This window comes from Macrosteles quadrilineatus, unplaced genomic scaffold (genome assembly GCF_028750875.1).
Source record: "Macrosteles quadrilineatus isolate MER2022 unplaced genomic scaffold, UCM_ALF_1.0 Scaffold_1__1_contigs__length_201487025, whole genome shotgun sequence".
Classification (NCBI taxonomy): Eukaryota; Metazoa; Arthropoda; class Insecta; order Hemiptera; family Cicadellidae; genus Macrosteles; species Macrosteles quadrilineatus.
In genome coordinates, this window is record NW_026542594.1 from 42149806 (window position 1) to 42170812 (window position 21007).

The following is a 21007-nucleotide window of genomic DNA, read 5'->3' on the forward strand; positions in this document are numbered from 1 at the left end:
GTAATACGAAAAATTGACTTTGGAACATTAAAAATAGCTGTTAAGCACTCTCAACAACAAATTTTTCAATAAAAACACTTTACAAAAATCTGTAGGGCAGGTCCAGAATTGATGGCCTCTTAAGTCTGTAAATTGTATCCATGTTGTTTAATAAGTTAAGAGCTAAATGATTTTGATGAGATTCCAATTTCGTAATATATCGTTCACTTATGGTCATGATTTCGTCCTTAACTGTAGGCATCTTAAGGTCTTGATGTAGTGTTCTATTGCTGACATACCATGGTGCATTTGTTATCTTCCTCAGCATTGTCGATTGGTATCTTTGGAGAATTTCTATATTAGAAGTACTCGCTGAGCCCCATATTCTTTTTGTCTATGCCCATAGTTGCACTCCATATGTCCAGATTGGTTTCAATATAGTTTTATATAGCAACAATTTATTTTCTAGACTAAGTTTTGATTTCCTTCCGATGAGCCAATTTAACTGATTAGATTTTAAATCTAGATCGGAAATGGTTGCGGTATTTGTAAACATCTTTTATTGTAAACATATCGGTGACAGCTAGAAATGAGAACTAATCCAAACAGCTGATCTTTATTTCATAAAATGTAATGTAATAGTAAACATTGGGAGAAAATTTGACAAAAATCGAACAAAATTGGGTTTTTGGTGGTTTGTTATTTTGTTTTCGAAGAAGCGAGACCATGTTTTTATAGCCAAAGACACTCTCACCAATCCAGCAAATACAGAAAAATGATTAAAACCTTGATCTGTACTCTAGTTTTCTAGGAGTAGGCCGCGTAAAATGACGTTTTGGCGTTACAGACGGAGTCACAGAATGGACAGACAGACATACAGACAGAAATTGAGATAAGACTCGTTTCGGCTTTCTTAGGCTATGAAACGTGAAAATAACCAAAAACCGCATGATTCTAAGCAATGTACAGACAAAACTGTAATTTTATTTATATAGATTATGTTATTTTCTAATAGCACTAGTGCCTAAAGAAGGCCGTCGTGATCGAAATGGCAATGTATCGATAGTTAGTTACCGGGATGGCTACTACACAACACTTCAATAATCAATGCTCCCACCGCGGAGGAGGCACAAATTATTCAATCTATCTATATATTAATAGGCAAGCATGTTTCTTTAAAACCTTTTTTCTCAGCTCGTGTGCATCGTAGGGAAAATCTACGCATACTGTTAGAAAGCTATTTTCCCGTAGGTGTGCAGAATCCCTTTATAAATTAAAATAGGCTCAAAAATAAGCACAAAAAATGAATTTAAAATTTTGAAAAATTTAACATGGACATTATGAGTTGCCATGCTGGTGACGAAATAACAACGAAATATAAACAGAAAATCAAAACAAATGAAGGAAACTCCAATCACATGTTCTATTCAAAGTGTGGAATGAAAATAAAGAAGTCTGTACATTAAATATTTTTGGTCGAGTTTCGACCACTGGACGACCTCTAGTTTATTTAAATGTTTGAAATATTTGAGGATAGAAGCCTTTGTTTGAATCAAGCTACCAACTAGATTGCGTGTGACATTGTCTTACAACTATTGCTTTTACTTAGTATGTGAATGAATTGTAAGTAGTTAATTTGTCATTACAAAATACATACGGCACTGATAGTAACATTTTAAAGTCAGGCTGCCTTTACAATCAATAAACCATGCAGGTAAAGCCATTTAAACAACTCTCCAAGGAGATGTATGTATAATCAATGGTAGCCTACAGCTAAGACCAAAATCTTTATTGCAAATTTCAAGTGAGGCAACTCGTAATTATGTTATAATTTTATTTAATGCTTCATGTTTTATTCTCGCAACCAATTAATTCATAAATGTTACATCAAATCAAATCATTTATTTAACCAGTATGTTAACAAAACAAGTTGCATTAGCTAAGTCATAACGTTATTTTTAAAACATGCCTTACAGAGGTCTACATATACAGGGTGCTTTTAAAAGAATGCCGGGATTTTAAATGATAATTGCTTGGGTACTATTCTAGGTAACTAAACGTTTTATACATCAAATTGAAGCTTAAATAACTAAGTTTTGTTTCCCGAGTAGCATGGGAGGAAACTTTGACCTTGGCATGCGCAAAACAGGTGAGCGGTGGTAGGCCGCTATTATGACTCATACGCTTGACGCCAGTCGCCAGTAAGACGTTTTTACGGCGCAACAGAAGGCATTGATTGTAATCTGTGGTTCGTAGAGTTTATCTCCATTGCTAAATTAAACAAAGTTTAATAAATTTACTTGATGATAAAGAAACTTGAAGCTGGTTTAATGAGTTTTGGGGCACCACAGTGTTTTCAAAAGACATTCACCTGGCCGGCTAAAAACAAGCGATCACTTAGTCGAAGAAATCCGACAATTCTGCATCAGAAGTCCGAAAAATTTGATTGCCCGTCGAAGTCTTCAGCTGAACAAACCTAAATTGGTCACTTTATGATGTTATCTGTAAAAGAAAGAGCCTTTGTGCCTAAAAAGATTCAGTTAAGACAACAGATAAACCCACCGATCGCCTTAAGCGTACATACATTACCAGTTTTACGCTCATATAAGATTGATGAAAATCAGTTTTTTATTAAATCATTCTGAATCGTATAGAAGAATGAGGAAAAGACTTTGTTCTTTTCCCTTCAATTTAACGTTTAAATTGTTTAATAATTATCTTGAATAGTCCCCGAGCAACGACAGTTTAAAATCTTGGCATTCTTTTAAAAACACCCTGTATATATACAGGAATTTACAAAATGGCTTACATAATACTTATAAATCAATATTTACAATAGCATTCCTAGAGCTTATATGAGTTAGGAATATAGGTAGGTCTCAAGGTTATTCAACTATGTATTTAACTACAATGATCGCTCAACATATATATCATCTAACACATTCAAACTTAAATGGCTATGAAAATTACTCCTAACGTCTTTGACATTAGGCCTACACGTTGGGTTCAAGAGTGTGCCAGCGCCATTGTGTTTGGATTGTTTTAAAAATCCGAATGAAATGTCATTGTTCATCAACTCAATCAACAATCAACTAAATCATGATTGAGATGTGTCATGTCTAGCACTCAGTCCAGACTGTACTAGATTGTTGGCAGGGCTTGCTGACTCATTGATGTGTATGTGTATGTGCACAGATGGTGTTATGAGGCAAAGTCACAACACAGGGCTGTATCATGTCTAGCACTAAGTCCAGACTGTACTAGATTGTTGGCAGGGCTTGCTGACTGATTGATGTGTATGTGTATGTGCACAGATGGTGTTATGAGGCAAAGTCACAACACAGGGCTGTGTCATGTCTAGCACTCAGTCCAGACTGTACTAGATTGTTGGCAGGGCTTGCTGACTGATTGATGTGTATGTGTATGTGCACAGATGGTGTTATGAGGCAAAGTCACAACACAGGGCTGTGTCATGTCTAGCACTCAGTCCAGACTGTACTAGATTGTTGGCAGGGCTTGCTGACTGATTGATGTGTATGTGTATGTGCACAGATGGTTTTATGAGGCAAAGTCACAACTCAGGGCTGTATCATGTCTAGCACTCAGCCCAGATGATTGTTGGCAGGGCTTGCTGACTGATTGATTTGTATGTGTATGTGCACAGATGGTGTTATGAGGCAGAGTCACAACACGGGGCTGTGTCATGTCTAGCACTCAGTCCAGACTGTACTAGATTGTTGGCAGGGTTTGCTCGTGGACTGTTGCTTATGTTAGACACTGCTGATGGAAAGGTTCTTCGCTCCATGACAGACGTTCACACTCCAGCCACAGCAGTGCTGCATGTTAAGGTGAAATACTACTGATTTTTATACTAGGCTAGTATTAAAATTTCATTTCTTTTTACTTATTTTTAAACACCAATCATATTTTAAAACATTTTAAAGTAGTTTCAAAAACCATAAATTTTTCCGACTAAATTCTTGTTTATTTTTACTATAATTTAATATTTGTTTAACCCGTTGGGAAGAAATTAATGGCATGCAGCACCCTCTGGCGGCAATTAATTTAACCTAATTTTTAGACTTTTACTCCAATTGTTATAGAAAGAAAACTTTAGGTAATAAATTAATAATTCCTTCGCCATTTTGATAACAGTAAAATTGTCTACAAATAAAGTGGTAATTGGATAATCAAAGTAAAAAAAATAATTAAGGATTAGAAAAATAAAATTTTTTAACAATTTTTAAAAAGTAAACTTGATTTTCCAATTCCAAGATTAATCCACACACCAAATGATTACTATATTAAAGTTCAATTGATTCCCTACATAGAAAAATCACAAGTTGTTTATATAGAAGTAAACTAAGTATAACATAGAAACAAATTTTTTGTTTTACCTTACCGCAGCTGATTTTGGGTGATATCTGGTTTCCATGACAACTCAAACTTGTTTGTTACCGTAATCGTAAAAATAAATTAGTAAATACCCAAAACAAGAAGCAAGATATTTATAAACATCCTAAAAGTAAGAAGAAACAAACATGGGGAAAACAATATGGCGCTGCGTAGCGGTGACACGAGCGGCACTCGCAAGTCGTGCACCAGGCCTGCAGCGGTCATACGAGTAACGCTTGTAAGCCGGCGCCCATGGGTTAACTGTATTTAAGATTTGACTCTGTAAAAGAAACAATTTAGTTGTTTTTTTTTAACTTTAGAATATAAATCATAAAAATGTGTACTAACCTCTCTAGTTCAGCTCGTTTTGGTACAGTAACATAAAAAAAATCTATTTTTTTCCAAAGTACCAAAATGCTAAAATTATTTTAGAAACTACTGTATTTTTTGGTAAAAATATTTTTCATATCAGTTAAAATTTTAATTGTAAATTTTTTTTACCATGTGTAATGGAATGACATGTGATTTAGTAATTATTTGTATGTTTACTCATATGACTATGGTTACCAGGGGTTACTATGTTGTGGACTTGTTTTGAAGTGAGTTGTTAAGTTAGTTGAATGTTGAATAAAAGTTCTTAAAAGAATTCCTTTTAATCTATCTTTACATGGTGGCAGCGTTTAGACTGAAGAAGAATATTTTAAAATGGAATTGACACCAGAATTACTGAAAGATATATTAAACTCTGTTCTAAATACTAAAATGAGTGAAGAGGCTAAATCTAGGCAAGAACCTATGTACCAAGTCAAACCTCCTGATCCTTTCAACTTCCAAGATCCAGCAACATGGTCAAACTGGATAAAGGTATTTGGAATGTTCCGTAAAGCTACTGGGTTGGCTTTAAAATCTGAAGATCAGCAGGTGAACATGTTATTGTACTGCATGGGCCAAGAAGCTGAGGAACTCCTAACGTCACTAGGAATGTCTGAGGAAAAAAGGGTTTCATTTGATGTGGTAGTGAAAACTTTTGATGATTATTTTTCTACCAAGAAAAATATATTTTACCATCGAGCTATGTTTCTACAGAAAGACCAATGTCCAGGCGAGAAGGTTGACTCTTACATTAATGATTTACATAAAATGTCAGAGAAATGTGAATGGTCATGCAGCAATTGTAAGAGTAGACATTTTAATGATGAAATGATACTTCTTAAGCTTGTTACAGGGATGTCTAATAAGAGTTTATCCAAACACCTACAATTAAAAGATGGGATAACGTTGACTGGGGCAGTTCAAGCAGCAAGGCAAGCAGAAGCGATGGAACAACAGGCTGCTAACTCGGAAGAGATAAGCGAAACATCAGTCATGGAAACAAGAAAGACGTTTTCATCAAGGTTTGGTAAAACCAGCGACACACAGCAGTTTGGTAAGGCCTCAGCATTTAATCAAAATAGTCAGAAATGTAGTCGGTGTGGTTCAAATCAGTTTCATTCCAAGGAAAAGTGTCCGGCAGTTGATAAAGTTTGTTTCAAATGTGGATTAAAGGGCCATTTTAGTCGGGCATGTAAACGAAAAAGTTTCAATTCAGTAGTTCAAGAGGTTGAATCTGAACCATCATCTAGCAAAGTTAATCCATTTGCTCTGAGCTCTGTTACGATCGATGAAAGGGTGTCAAATATAAGTTCCTCCCAGCCGTTTTATGTAAAACTTTTGGTTAATGAGACTGATTATCTTAACTTCAAAATTGACACTGGTGCTGATGTCAGCTGTATTGGAATTCAACATGCACAGATTTTGAATCTTAAGATTGAAAAAACTAGTATCAAGTTGAAAGGTCCTGATTTTATACCACTTAAGGTAGTTGGTAAGTCAATAGTGAGCTTAAAGAAAGATGGTATAGATCATATGGAGGAAGTGTTCATTCTAAGCAGCCAGAAAGAGCCCCTCTTAGGGAGGACAGGGATATTAGCATTTTCATTGCTTAAGGACATTGGTGAAGTAAGTTTAAGAAACGAGTGGGAAGCAAAATATCCAAAGCTTTTTTCAGGTCTAGGAAGGTTTACTGAGCCCTATACGATCAAGTTAAAAAGTGATTATAACCCAGTTTCTATTGAGACACCACGAAGGATCCCTATATCGCTCAGGGATAAAGTAAAGAATGAGCTTGATAAAATGGTAAAAGCTGATGTGATAGCACCTGTCACAGAACCAACAGAGTGGTGCTCTCCCTTGGTTGTTGTCCCTAAAAAGTCCGACTCAGTAAGGTTGTGTGTTGATTTTACAGCTCTCAACAAATATGTGGAGAGAGAAAGACTAATTTTGCCATCTGTGGATGAGACCCTAGCTCAGATGGCAGGAGCAAAAATATTTTCTAAACTTGACACGAACAGTGGTTTCTGGCAAGTAGGCCTTGACAGTGAAAGTGCCAAGTTGACAACTTTTATAACGCCTTTTGGTAGGTTTTATTTCAAGCGATTACCTTTTGGGATCAGCTCAGCTCCTGAACATTTTCAAAGGAAAATGTTTGCATGTTTAGAAGGTTTAGAAGGTTTTGTAAACCTAACTGATGACATATGTGTGTTTGGTAGTACGAAGGAAGAACACGACAAAAGACTTAACTGTGTTCTCTCTCGTCTATGTGAAACGGGTATCACTTTGAATCGGGAGAAGTGCGTGTTTGAAAAGACAAAGATAACTTTCTTGGGACATTTTATTGAAAATGGCCAGCTTATGCCAGACACAGAAAAGACCTTGGCTGTGGAGAAGTATCCTGTTCCAAAAAATCAAACCGAGTTGAAACGTTTTCTTGGAATGGTAAACTATTTAATGAAGTTTCTTCCCAACCTTTCAGAACTGACCAAGCCATTAAATGATCTCCTTTCAAAAAGAAATGAATGGTACTGGTCCGATCTTCATGAGAAACAGTTCAAGCAGAAAAAGGAGGCATTGATTCAGGCTCCCGTTTTACATTTGTATAATCCTGAGAGGAAAACTAGAGTGTGTGCAGATGCATCGAAATTCGGACTTGGAGCCATTTTGGAACAAAATGTGGATGGTCAATGGAAGCCAATACAATATGCATCAAGAACTATGACTAACACAGAATCTCGGTATGCTCAAATTGAAAAGGAGGCTCTTTCCCTAACTTGGGCTTGTGAGAAATTCTGTTCTTTCATTTTAGGAAAGAAATTTGAACTGGTTACTGATCACAAGCCCCTTATCCAAATTTTAGGACAAAAGTCTTTGTGTGACCTGACACCTCGGTTGCAGAGATTCAGAATGAGACTCATGCCTTTTGATTATGAAATGAGATATGAAACAGGAAAAAGCTTCTTTGTTCCTGATGCACTGTCTAGGGCACCATTGCAGACTGTTTCAACTGCGGAAAGTGATATACTAGATGAAGATGTTGAGGTGTTTGTTAATTCAGTTGTGTCTACATTACCTTGCTCAGACAGTAGATTAGAAATAATTCGTCAAAGTGTGAAAGAAGATGTTATATGTAACATGTTGAGGAAAGCAATAGAATCGGGTGAGTGGACGGACTTAAAGAATACAGAATTTTTCAGAGAACGAGGGAATTTGTCTTTTGTTAATGGACTGATTTTAAAAGGATTAAGGATATTTATTCCAAAACCTTTAAGAAATGAGATTTTATCCCAGATACATAGTGGACATCTTCGATTAAATAAGTGTCAGGCTTGTTCAAGGGACACAGTTTGGTGGCCTGGACTATCGGTGGATATAAAGAGAATGGTTGAGAACTGCTCTAGTTGCTTGGAGAATCGGGTTAATCCTGCCGAACCATTGATCACATCTGTGGTTCCTAATCAACCCTGGGAAGTTGTTGGGACAGATTTATTCGTGTATAATCGAAAAGTATATATTTGCATGCAAGACTATTTTTCAAAATATATTGAATTGTTGTCATTAGCCAGTATTAATACGGTTGCTATAAAACAAGCTTATATGTCAATATTTTCCAGACATGGGATTCCACGTGTTGTAAGGTCTGATAATGGAACTGCTTTAGTCTCTTCAGAAATGAGAGCGTTTGCAAAAGAATTGGGTTTCGCTATAGAGACCTCAAGCCCTCACTTCCCTCAGTCTAATGGGCAAGCTGAGAGAGCGGTTGAGACATGTAAAGGGATATTAAAGAGAAATAAAGATTGATATCTTGGTCTTTTAGCACATCGCTCTTCTCCTCTTGCATGTGGAGTATCACCTGCAGAATTGATTTTTGGACGAAAAATACGCACAACTCTTCCGTCAGTTCCAGAGCAGCTTCAACCTCGTTGGCCTGATCTAGATCAGTATCGAAATGACCAAGAAAAACAGAATCAAAAGAACAAAATTTACTATGATCGTAGGCACAGAGCTAGGAATCTCGACATATTGGAAAAGGGGGTTAATGTATGGATAACTGATTTGAAGCGGTACGGGACTATAGTAGATAGAGGTTCCAATGATAGAGAATACATGGTGAAGTCTAATGGAAATTGTTTAAGAAGAAACAGGAGGCTTCTTATCCCGACATGTAAACAATCATATATCAACCTGTATGATTCATGGGATCGTTACCCGGATGAAGGAACCCCTAATATTTGTCAAGAGAGAGAAGATAGCCTTAGCAACGGAAAAGAGAGCGAAAACACAGAAACTTCTAATGGAAAGAAAGAAGAAAATAGAGTGGAATGGGAAAGAGGCAGAAAAGTTAATGGACGGTATTTCACTAGGACCGGAAGAGAAGTTAAACCTACATTGCGGTATCAGTTTTAACATTTTATCATGGGAGAGAGGATGTAATGGAATGACATGTGATTTAGTAATTATTTGTATGTTTACTCATATGACTATGGTTACCAGGGGTTACTATGTTGTGGACTTGTTTTGAAGTGAGTTGTTAAGTTAGTTGAATGTTGAATAAAAGTTCTTAGAAGAATTCCTTTTAATCTATCTTTACACCATGTAAGTATAAAACATAAAATAACTTTAAACTGATATTACAAATATTTTTGCCAATAAAGACTGTTTCTTAAATAATAACATATATAATTTTGGCACTTTAGAATGAAATTGATATTTTAGTGTGTTACCATAATGATCTCAAAAACCCCCTTCCCTCTTCCTCGTTCCACTAAGTCGAACCCCTCCCACCACCCTTGAGCGGTACGTAATATGTGGACGGCCAATGTGATATACTTTTTCTAAAATGTTTGCCATTTGTACACAGTGGACAGATAGCCCTACTCTGGCTGTGGTCAGTGATAGTGGAGGAAGTGTGTTTGAGCTTAGTTTCAAACGCACACTGGGTCTACGAGGGTGTGACTCCAAGTGTTTGTTCTCTGGCAGCCGAGGGGAAGTGGTAGCTATGGAACCTTTACTGCTACATCAGCTGTCCACACATCCTCTCAATGGAGCTGTGCTAATCGCCATGGCTACATTGTCAAAGGTCTGTCATTAGTTTTAAAATTGATTGTTGTTTGTGTGATTAATTTGTATGGCTGGTAACCTTGCTAAAAAAGTGGCTGTGAAAACCTCTTTCTTTTTGGTCTTCCCGCCACAAAACCGGGAAGACCACACACCCACAGTCCGGGTACCAACCAAAAACAAAATTCCTTCCGAAATGGACATAATCACAGTCATTTTTAAACCCCCTTACCCATTTTGGCACTTTACCCTCTCTCATTGCATTAGGGCCATAAACTTCAGTTATCTGGCGATGAATTTCTGCAGCCCATATGTTTCTTCAGTCTAAATACATATCACAGAGACAGACATTATCTCTCATGCGGCGGGAGATTTAATAATTTAATAACTATTCTAGACACACAGCAAAGTGTACACATTAGCTACAGAGCTGGAAATGTTGTCGTTCTGTTCACAAATGACGCCAGTAAGCGGCAAAGAGCCTCGTTGCAGCATACGTTGCACAAACTAAGAAGCTATACCCTCAAAGAGCCCTTACTTAAAAAACGACCCTCGTATTTACCTCATGTATATACATATTAATTAGATCCATAATGTTGTCAAACTTTTCCAGGAACATGTTGTTTGAATTATTATTCATCATCTGTACATTTTAATGATTTTTTTTATAAAAGAGATTGGCGGCCTCTTTTAACCTTGCATTTGCCCGTCCACATAGACTACAAATCTGTGCGTGGAACGTATCCAGCAAAGCAAGGGGTGAGCCGGTACAGTACGAAGGTGAACTGTACTGATAAAATGTTTGCGGCAGTGACCAGGATCCGAACCACAACATCGCTGCCTTGGGCCTAAAGTCCGTGATGCTACCAACTGAGCCACCAGCTCACAAGTCCTAGTTGAATTTTTGTCTATAAAACTGACAGCTCTTTTATAATTTTATATTTTCTTACTTTTTTATAACAAGAACATTTTCATTTCACTTTTATAATAAAATAGTTTTATCTATTAAAAATGAGAGGTTTCTGTGTGTGTTTGTATCGGGGTTCATTGGGGGACATCGATATGGACACACACCGACGATCTGAGGACCAAAAACATTCTGCGGGCACACACCACGTCCGCAAAACGTTTTGACAGAAAATCTGCATTCTACAGGTTCCTAGGAATCAGGGAATACCAAAAGAAAGAAAGAAAGAGTTTTATTTCTCCATAAATATACAAATATGTACATAAAGAATAGTCATACATTAATGATGAGTAAGTACAATGTCATCTCAAATCTTTAACTAACTTAGCACTACTGTTAAAAAAGTCATTCAAAGTATAAAATGCATTGTCATACAAGTATTGCCTGACCTTCTTCAAAAAACCATTGTTAAAGTCTGTGTCTTTCCAATAATAAGAATTTATTAATTACCCTACAAGTCACATAATCAGGAGATTTTTCAAATTTTGCTGTTGAGTGCGAGGGCTATATTATGAAATTACGTCTTGTGTTATACGCACTCAGGTGATTTTCAAAAAGGATTCTATTTTTCATGAAGTATTTACATAATTCATAAATATAAAGACAAGGTAAAGTTAATAATTTTGATTCTTGAAATATTTGTTGACAGTGCTCATCAACCGGAATATGATGCAAAATTCTAATTGCCCTTTTCTGAATTCGGAATATTCTATTAAAATTTTCACACGAAGTACTACCCCAAATTACCAACCCATAAGTTAATCTAGATTGAATAGTTGCAAAGTAAACAGTTTTTAAAATGTTTTTATAAACTGAGTTTGATAGTACTTTAAGAGCAAAACAAGAAGAATTTAATTGTTTACTTAAAAGTATCAATATGTATAGAAAATTCTAATTTTGCATCTATGGTTATTCCTAAAAATTTATAAAAAAAAATTTCGGTTTTACTTGAATTTTCTAAAGGTTCACGAGTTTTGAATTTGATTATTTCGGTATTGTTTTCATTTAATTTTAATCCATTTTCTTTAAACCAGGTGCTTAAGTTAAAAATGCAATCCTCAATATTAAGATCAAGACCACCTTGACTCCCTTCTTGGACTACTACAGTAGTGTCATCAACGTACTGAATTGTATTTGAAAAAGTGGAATCAGCATTTTTTGGCAAGTCGCGACATAAATTAAAAAAAGAATCGGCCCTAATATCAATCCTTGTGGGCATCCTGTATGGCAAATTTCCCAATCGGAGTCATATGAGCCACATTGGTCATTTATTCGCACCATCTGAAAACGTTTTTCAAAATAGGATTTAATTAAGTTAATTGCTTGTCCTCTGATTCCATAATTTTCCATTTTTTCTAGCAATATGTTTCTGTCAATAGTGTCAAACGCTTTTGACAAGTCACAAAAGATTGCTTCAGTAGAGGTTTTACTATTCCTTACAGCGATGTGAGGACCTAACACGTTGTGAGGACCTGACCAAGTCCTCACAACGAAACTACAGTAAAATAGCGTTCTAAGAATGAAAAATAATATATTCTGACCACTCCCATACTTATTTACGTAGGTCCTCATTACGCCATAAAAGACCGAATTTACAGTTCAGCTGTTTATCGTCATCAGCGCCACCGTCGCCCGGGTGTGTTTAGCAGCCCGATTCCTACACGACAAGTGAGGTCCTAGGTTAAACACGTGTGTGTAACTTCCGCTGACTATCTGAGGACTTAATATTATTTATATAATTCTTGTCAATATTTACTAAAATAATAACTTTTACAATAAGTATACAATGATTATATACTTATTTTGTATGATTTGTACTGACTGTAAACACCTTTTAAATGCATAACGAAGTTTTTGAAATCTTGCAGTTATGATTATTTGAATATATTTGTTATCCAGCGATTGAAGTGTATAATATCGCCGTATTGTATGTTTTACCCCGGAAAACATATGTTTAAGTACTTTAATCTTACTAACTTAAATTAACGAACTCGAACTAATAGATCAGAACAGATTAACCCGTCTAGTCGTACCTGGATCTCAGCTCGAACTGAAGCCTCGTCTTGCTCTCGTAGGGGAGGGGGCTTATCTCCAAACCCAGGTTCCAAAGGTACTAATTGTCCTTCTACTCTACATTGTTCAAATAATAACTTAGGCTAATTCTCTTCTTATTTACAACATCTCCTCCCAACCAAATAAAATTCCTTTTTAAACTATGTACACAAAATTTGGGGGAGATATATCTTCTTGCGTCTTCTTACATCTCCAATCTCCGAGGCGCTCTAATGGTCCTGTTAGAGCGACGGAGTGTGGCTGGGCTTCCTTGATTTGTGCCGTTGGGCGATACTATTGGTTTTGCCATAGGTGATGTGCGGGTTCCTTGATTTGGTGATTTTGGTTTCGCTGGTGACCCTTGCTGTTTGGCTGGTGATATTCGATGTTCCGCCGGGCTCTGGTAAAGTTCTCTCGGAAATTGTACCAAGATATCACTATCGCTGTCACCATCTTCCCCCTCCGAAAGATTTACCCTCAGATGGTCTGCATGAACAAATCTACTTCGGTTGTCGACTTTGACCAAATATGTTACTGGACTTATTACTTTGGTGATAACGCCAGGCTGCCAATTGATCTTCTCGTTACGTACTGTTTTTACGTAAACCTTGTCTTGAAGTGTGAATGTTCGTTGCTTTCCACGATGAGCATTGGCACTCTTGACAATACTTTCTTGCTTGTTAAGCATTTGGTCTGCTAAATGAGGTTTCAGCAAGCTAAGTTGAGTTCTGGGCTTGAATTTAAACACAGCCTCTGAAGGGGTCACATTGGTTATGGTGTGTGGGGTATTCCTGTATGAGAACAAAAATGAGTCTATTCGATGCTGAAGCGACCGGGATTGGTTGTATTTCGCATCATGCAGCAATTGCCTGTGAAGAGCATGTTTCACTGTCTGGACTGCTCTCTCGGCGAGTCCATTTGAGGCTGGGTGATAAGGCGGAGACAAGACATGATGGATTCCATTAGAACTTAAAAATTCATTAAATTCTTGGGATGTAAATTGGGGACCACCATCAGTTACAATAGTAGTTGGTAAGCCAAACGTTGCAAAACAATGCCTCAGTTTTTCTATGGTTTGCCTAGCTGTTGTAGTTGGCATGTAAAAGACTTCAATCCATTTGGAGTGACCATCAACCAAGATTAGGAACTCCTTTCCTTCGAATGAGGCAAAGTCGAGATGTAGTCTCTGCCAGTTGTGTTTCGCCCAGGGTTGTAGTGGGGCCAGAGGAGCAGACTTGCGAGTGCTTTGACAAACTGAACAACTCTTGACCATGTTCTCGATCTCCGAGTCCATTCCAGGCCAGAAAACAAAGCTACGGGCTAAAGATTTCATCCTAGACTCTCCCGGGTGCTCAGAGTGAAGTAAAATCAAGATTTCTTTACGATGGGTGGGTGGTATCACCACTCTGCTTCTCCACAATAGGCAACCTTTTTCCACAGACAGCTGAGAACTTTTATTGGCGTATGGCTTTACGGTTTCATCATTTACAAAATTAGGCCAACCGTTAGAAGTAAAATCCAATACTTTCGACAAAACTGGGTCAAATTTAGTTGCTGTTGCAATTTCTTTGGAAGTGATTGGTAGTCGGTATGAAGCTGAAAAGAATGAAATTTCACCTTCCTCCTCAGATGTCTCACATGGCAGCCGCGACAGTGCATCGGCATTCGAAATTTCTTCCCCTCTTTTGTAGCGAATATTGTAGTCGTAAGCCGCAAGTGTTAGAGCCCATCGTTGTATCCGTGCTGCAGCCAGAGTCGGTATCCCTTTTGTTGGACCTAAGAGAAAAGTGAGTGGCCTATGATCAGTCACAAGGGTGAATTTTCTACCATACAAGAAGTTGTGGAATTTCTTCACTGCGAAGATGATAGCCAGTGCTTCCTTCTCAATTTGGCTATACTTAACCTCACACTTGGATAAGGCTCTTGACGCAAATGCGATTGGTCGTTCTGCCCCATCAGGTAGGTTATGAGCAATCACACATCCAATTCCGTAGCTGGAACTGTCAGAGGTTACAATAATGTCCAGTTCGGGGTTGTAAGGCATTAGAACGTTGTCCTTAACGAGTAGATTCTTGCACTGCAAAAATGTAGCTTCACATTCTTTGCACCAATTCCACGGTACATCCTTATTCAATAGCCTATATAAAGGATGGAGCAAAGTTGACAGGTTTGGCAAAAATTTGCCATAGAAATTGACTAAGCCTAGGAAAGATCGCAGCTGCGTAACATTTTCAGGCTTCGGGGCGTTTGCAATAGCCTTCGTAAGGTCATCCGATTGATGAATTCCCTTTTCATCAATTCGATACCCAAGAAATTTCAGACTTTTCTGAAAGAATTCACTCTTTGACGTGTTAATTTGAACGCCATATTGACACAAGCGTTTCAACACCGCATCTACCTTAGTACACATGTCTTGTGTATTTATACTGTAAATCAAAATATCGTCCAGGTAACATACTGTACCCTCTAACCCAAACAAAATTTTGTCCATTGTAGCTTGGAATAGCGCCCCAGCGCTCGTAATACCATATGGAAGTCGAGCATATCGATAAAGACCCTTATGAGTATTAATAGTTAGAAGTTCCTGTGAGCTTTGGCTAACTTTTAGTTGACTATAAGCAGCCGTCAGATCTAACTTAGAGAAACACTTGGATCCTGATATTTTTGCAAAAATGTCTTCAGGGTTAGGGAGAGGGTAGTGGTCGGTTCTTAACCAGGGGTTGACAGTAGATTTAAAGTCACCACATAGGCGCACTCCTCCATTATTTTTCGGAACTACTACTATTGGAAAGCTCCAATCAGACTGAGTAACTGGGAAAATTACACCATTTTTCATTAAATTGTCTAATTCATTTTCAACTGCGTTGCGCAGAGCATACGGGACATTTCGGGCTTTACAGAAAACCGGCCTAGCCCCTTCTTTTAAAACTAAATCCACAGAAATATCTTTAATTTCTCCAATAGTGTTCTCAAAAACAGAAGCATATTTCTTCTTCAATTCATTAACTAGGCCTAAGTCAGAAGTTAGAACGGTCTTACCGTTAAGCTGATGCACATTCGTCTCTGCGCTGGCAGCAACCTGATCACTAGGTCCCATTGAACTCCAATCCAGTTTAAGCTTTTCTAGCCAATTACGTCCCAGTAGCGATGGCTGGCGCGCTCCGGCGCTCTCGATGACTACAATCGGTAGATGTTGGCTGTCTCCTGTGTTGGTGCTAATATTAGCCTGAAACTTTCCAAGAACATTTATATCCTCTCCAGTGTAGGTTTTCAACTTAATATGACACTCTTCCAGTTTAGTTTCCTTTTTATAAAAATTTTCAAAATAAATATTATCAGGCATAACTGTAACTACAGCCCCGGTATCCACAACCATCTCAATCGGGACCTTATCAATCATAACAGTTGTCACAAAACTATTTACCTTAGATTGTGACTGGTTAGCATAGGCTATTGTATGAAGGCCTAATTCATAATCCAAGTCTGGCTGGCCAGCGGGTGATTCATCTTCCTCGCTGCCAGATTCACATATATTTACACGGCCCATAGGCCTACTGTGAAATTTATTACTAGGCTTACCATATTTGTTGTTAGGCCTAGAAGGCTTACTTGATTGACACATATTAGAAAGATGACCCTTTCTCTGACAATTGAAACATGTGAATTCAACATAAGGACAGTTTTTGGAGTCATGTGTTTTACCGCAACGGTAACATTTTTGCTGAAACATACCCTTAGGCCTAGGCTTAAATGCACCCTGCCCCTTCCGATTAATGCCTGGGGTAGGCTTAACAAAATTGATTTCACCTACATTTCTTTCAGGGTGGAGAGATCTAACATTACGATCTGCATTTTCAATAACCAATGCAATATCCATTGCCTTAGAGAAGGTTAGGGAATCCCCCTCTGCCAAAAGTTTACTTTGGATAGCTGCCGACTTTAGGCCGCAAAGAAACCTATCTCTGAGCGCTTCATCAAGAAATTTATCAAACTTACAAGAAGCAGCAAGTTTCTTTAACTGCATACAATAGTCTGATATTGACTCTCCCTCCTTTTGTGACCTTTTATTGAACAGAAATCGCTCATAAGTCGTGTTAATCTTAGGCAGGAAATGTGACTCCAAAACATCCATTGCCCCCTTAAACTCTACCTCACCTACCTTCTTTGGATGAAGTAGGTCTTTAAGCGTAGTATAGAGCCTAGGCCCCATGATTGATATGAAATATGACAATTTCTCCTCATCTTTTATTTTATTAATCGTGAAAAAATTGCTTAGCCTTTCCGAATAATTTTCAAAGGTCTCCAGTTCTTCATTAAACTCACTGACTTTACCTATCAGTTGTTTACTCATTGTAGAAACAATTATCTGCACACTTTAAACTGATTTTAAACTCAAAAATCATTTATCTTCACAATTCCCAAACTTTCCTTCCGTGACATGAAAATGACAAGATTCTTGCAACTTGCAGGTTAAAAACTGTCTTCATGATGAGTCATCACTTGATGGATGACGAACGAAAGCGGGCAAGCGGTCATTGTTACTAGTAACTGCTAAATTTGGAACAGTTGCACTCGGTTTGGAACAGGTTTTGGAACCGTGACTGCCGAAATTGGTGACGCTGTAGAACCTATTATTTCGGAACGGTAACTGTTACTTTGGAACTGTTCCCACACACGCTACGCACTTTTCCTGCACGAAATTGCAACTTCTGGCAAAGTCAGGGTGTCTACCAACCGGGAAATCCGGGAAAACCGGGAATTGTACTTAATTTTTTACTGGCCATGAAATGTACGGGAATTGTCCTTAAATGCCAGACTATGTCCTTAAATTTTTAATGGGCCATAATTTTATCGATTGCTAGTTGGTTAGGAGCACATAAAAGGTTTATCAGATGTTTGTTTACATTTTCATAATTTATTACTAGAGTAATTATGCAATAAAAACCCCATTAGCAGTCTCAAACCCATTAATATTTTATCACGACAATCAAGTACTTCCAAGAACTGTTTACTCAGTAGTAGCTTAGCTCATAAAAGTTGTATCACTTTTATTTCTTTACAACTTCTTTATTTATTACTAGAGTAATCATTATTAGATCCCAAACAATTTTATCATGGAAATAATGGTTTTATGATAGCTGTTAAATTTCACTTCTTACTTGTACTTTCGACTTGAACATTCAATTTGCCGCTGGCCATTGCCTAGTGCCATAAAACTGTTTATGGTTTCATATAAAACATGTAACTAATCTACAGTCTTATTTTGTTAAGTTAAGTTAACCCCTTTTTATGGATATTTTATCTTTCAATTGACAAAACCACAAGCATTGTTGTTTGCATTAATTTTTCATCACTACATAGGCCTACTTGGTTTCAAATTATGTCATTGCATTTTCTGTATCTTTGTACATTGTTGGCGTTCAGGTTTAAATTTTTTTTATTTCCCATATTTATTTATTGCGTTGTATGCTTTAAGCAATCTAAATCTTATGAACTAGAATGATGATATTGTTGTGACTTTGCTGATATTATAACCTCATTGTTTGTTACTCAGTTTATATAGGCCCTCCTAAATAATTAGGCCTAGGCCTGGGTATTTTGATTCTTTGAAAGAGCTGTAAAATATACTAAGAAAATGTAATTGAGCCTAAGATAAACTAATGATTGCTATGTGTCGATATTAACTTTGCTGATGAAAAGACAATAATCTTACTCTTTGCTTACCATACCGATTTTGTACCTAGAACCGAGTTACCTACAATATATTCATTATGCATTACACATTTTTTTTTTCAAAAATAGTCGAGAACCTAACGTTGTGCCAGGGCGAATAATGCCAAATTAATCCGCCTGGATCGGATAAGCTATGTTATGATGTTTCCGTGACCGATGGAGATATTTAGGATTTTGTCGCTATTGCAGGAGACAATGATTGCGTTTTTCTGTTACACTATAAAAGCTGTACCTAAAGTATATGTTTGTTTACTTTCAATAAGTTTCTATTTTGAAATTTAATTTTTGTCTATTATTATTTACTTTTTTCTCTGGAACAACTACAATGAAGAACAAGATTAATACAGTTTGACAAATCAGGAATATTATTCTGTAATCACACCGACAAAAGTCCTTAAATGTACGGGAATTGTCCATGAATTTTTTATCCAGAATGTAGTAGACACCCTGAAAGTGTAAAAACGCACTTTTAAGCTTCAATACTGATAAAAACGCGAACGGATTTCGAAAAAACACCTCGTCGCCACTTGTTTTACCCCGGAAAACATATGTTTAAGTACTTTAATCTTACTAACTTAAATTAACGAACTCGAACTAATAGATCAGAACAGATTAACCCGTCTAGTCGTACCTGGATCTCAGCTCGAACTGAAGCCTCGTCTTGCTCTCGTAGGGGAGGGGGCTTATCTCCAAACCCAGGTTCCAAAGGTACTAATTGTCCTTCTACTCTACATTGTTCAAATAATAACTTAGGCTAATTCTCTTCTTATTTACAACAGTCAATCATAGGCTTTAAACCCTACTATAGCATAGTGTAAGCCAAACTTATAGAGCTTGCTCACGTCCATCGATGTAAAATACTCCCTGGATTGCGCGCTCAGGTTGAAGTAAGGCTCTGTGCTGAAAACAGTCCGTCGCTACCTCGCTCTGTCCGCCAGGAGTGGGGATAAAGGCATGACTCACCCTAGAGCCGAGCGTCGCGCCCGCTCTCACCGTGTATTGCTATGTTTAGTTTTGTGGAAATATTCCGAGGATAATTGATTGTAACGAACTTAAGGAGGTTTTATAAGAAGATATAATTAATCTACGTACTTGCTCACACTTTACAGACTATGTGTCAAAAGTAAATCTCATAAGAAATTAAGTAATGTTATGAAAGAGTTAGATTTATTTATATTTGAACATTGGCCAGAACAAAATATATCACAATAATTATTTGATCACATAAGCATGTCATCATTTGCTGCGGTGAGGCCCAATTATTATTGAGCGACTTAGCAACATTTAAGAATATACATTTTGTTTATATTACAGTATGTTTCTTTGTCATACGTGTTTGTAAAATATATTAAATGTTGTTAAATAAAAGGAGTATATAATATTTTATGCCAATATCTCCAATTCATTCTTAATTTTCAATAAAGTAAAAAAAAACGTAATATATTTTCTCAGGTTAATATTAAATTCTACTATGAATCCAAAATTTATTCTTTGATTCAACGAATTTTTTATAAACTATTATAGACTACGGTAAGCAACAAAATGCATAAACATACGCTTGTAAATTTAGTTACCCACCCTTTGTAATGTAATGACATATTTATTGTGTATAATGATAATTAAATGCCAGAAACTCAGTATCTAAATCCCTTAAACTGATGCATATAGCCGGCCGAGAATACCGCGTCAAGCGATTTCATGCCTATTTTTAATCGCTTAAAAATTATACAAGCAAACTCCGTATCAAAAAAAGCTGCAAATAAAAAATAAAATTCATACTTATATCTAAAACTTTGCCGCATGAATTTTTAAAATAATTAAAAAGTTTCTCGCTTACTAAATTTTTCATGTCTTTAGTGGTGTTAAAAAACGATCATCAGTTTTAATTTTCCTAAATAAATTATAAAAAATATGTTAAGGTTAAAACTAAATACATAGTAAGCACTGGTTTTCCAGAAAAATTACATAACAATTTGAAATGTTTATGTTAACAAATAAGTGTAGCAGAGCAGGTTGAGTGAATGTATATTTTTGCAAAACAGAGAGGTTCATTCGGCCCGTCCGCCTCACCCGCCAATTCGAGTGGTGGACACGGACCGTTTTTCCACCACACAGCGTGCTATCCAGTAGAGTATTATACATCGATGTTCTTGTCTTAAGGTAGTCTCGATCTAGGTAGATGTGTCTGCCCTAATCCAGGTGGTGAAAACATTTCTTTTTTGTGAAATCGATCACAGAACCACCCGTTATCCACGGTGTCCTACCCATTGCGGCTGTGCCCACATGCGACCGGTATCTGTAGCATAAGTCCAGGCAGTAACACTATAAAGAAAATATTTAAAGGAATTCGCATGGGGCAGTGTCAGTCCAGTACCTTAACAGTGTGCCAGGTTTGGGAGGTTTAGGAGAGCCACACAGGGTCGCATTGTTCGTTTATGAGCCACTTAATAG

The 21007-nt window shown here is 37.0% G+C and overlaps 1 protein-coding gene across 1 annotated transcript in view; it reads left to right on the top strand.

The window, feature by feature from the left end:
• Positions 1-21007, top strand: part of LOC128982827 (vacuolar protein sorting-associated protein 8 homolog) — a 306699-nt gene that overhangs the window by 71784 nt on the left and 213908 nt on the right. Inside the window, exons 5-6 of the mRNA XM_054401853.1 lie at positions 3644-3827; positions 9608-9826. Coding sequence (XP_054257828.1) covers positions 3644-3827; positions 9608-9826 — 403 coding nt within the window. The remainder of the gene's footprint in view (positions 1-3643; positions 3828-9607; positions 9827-21007) is intronic.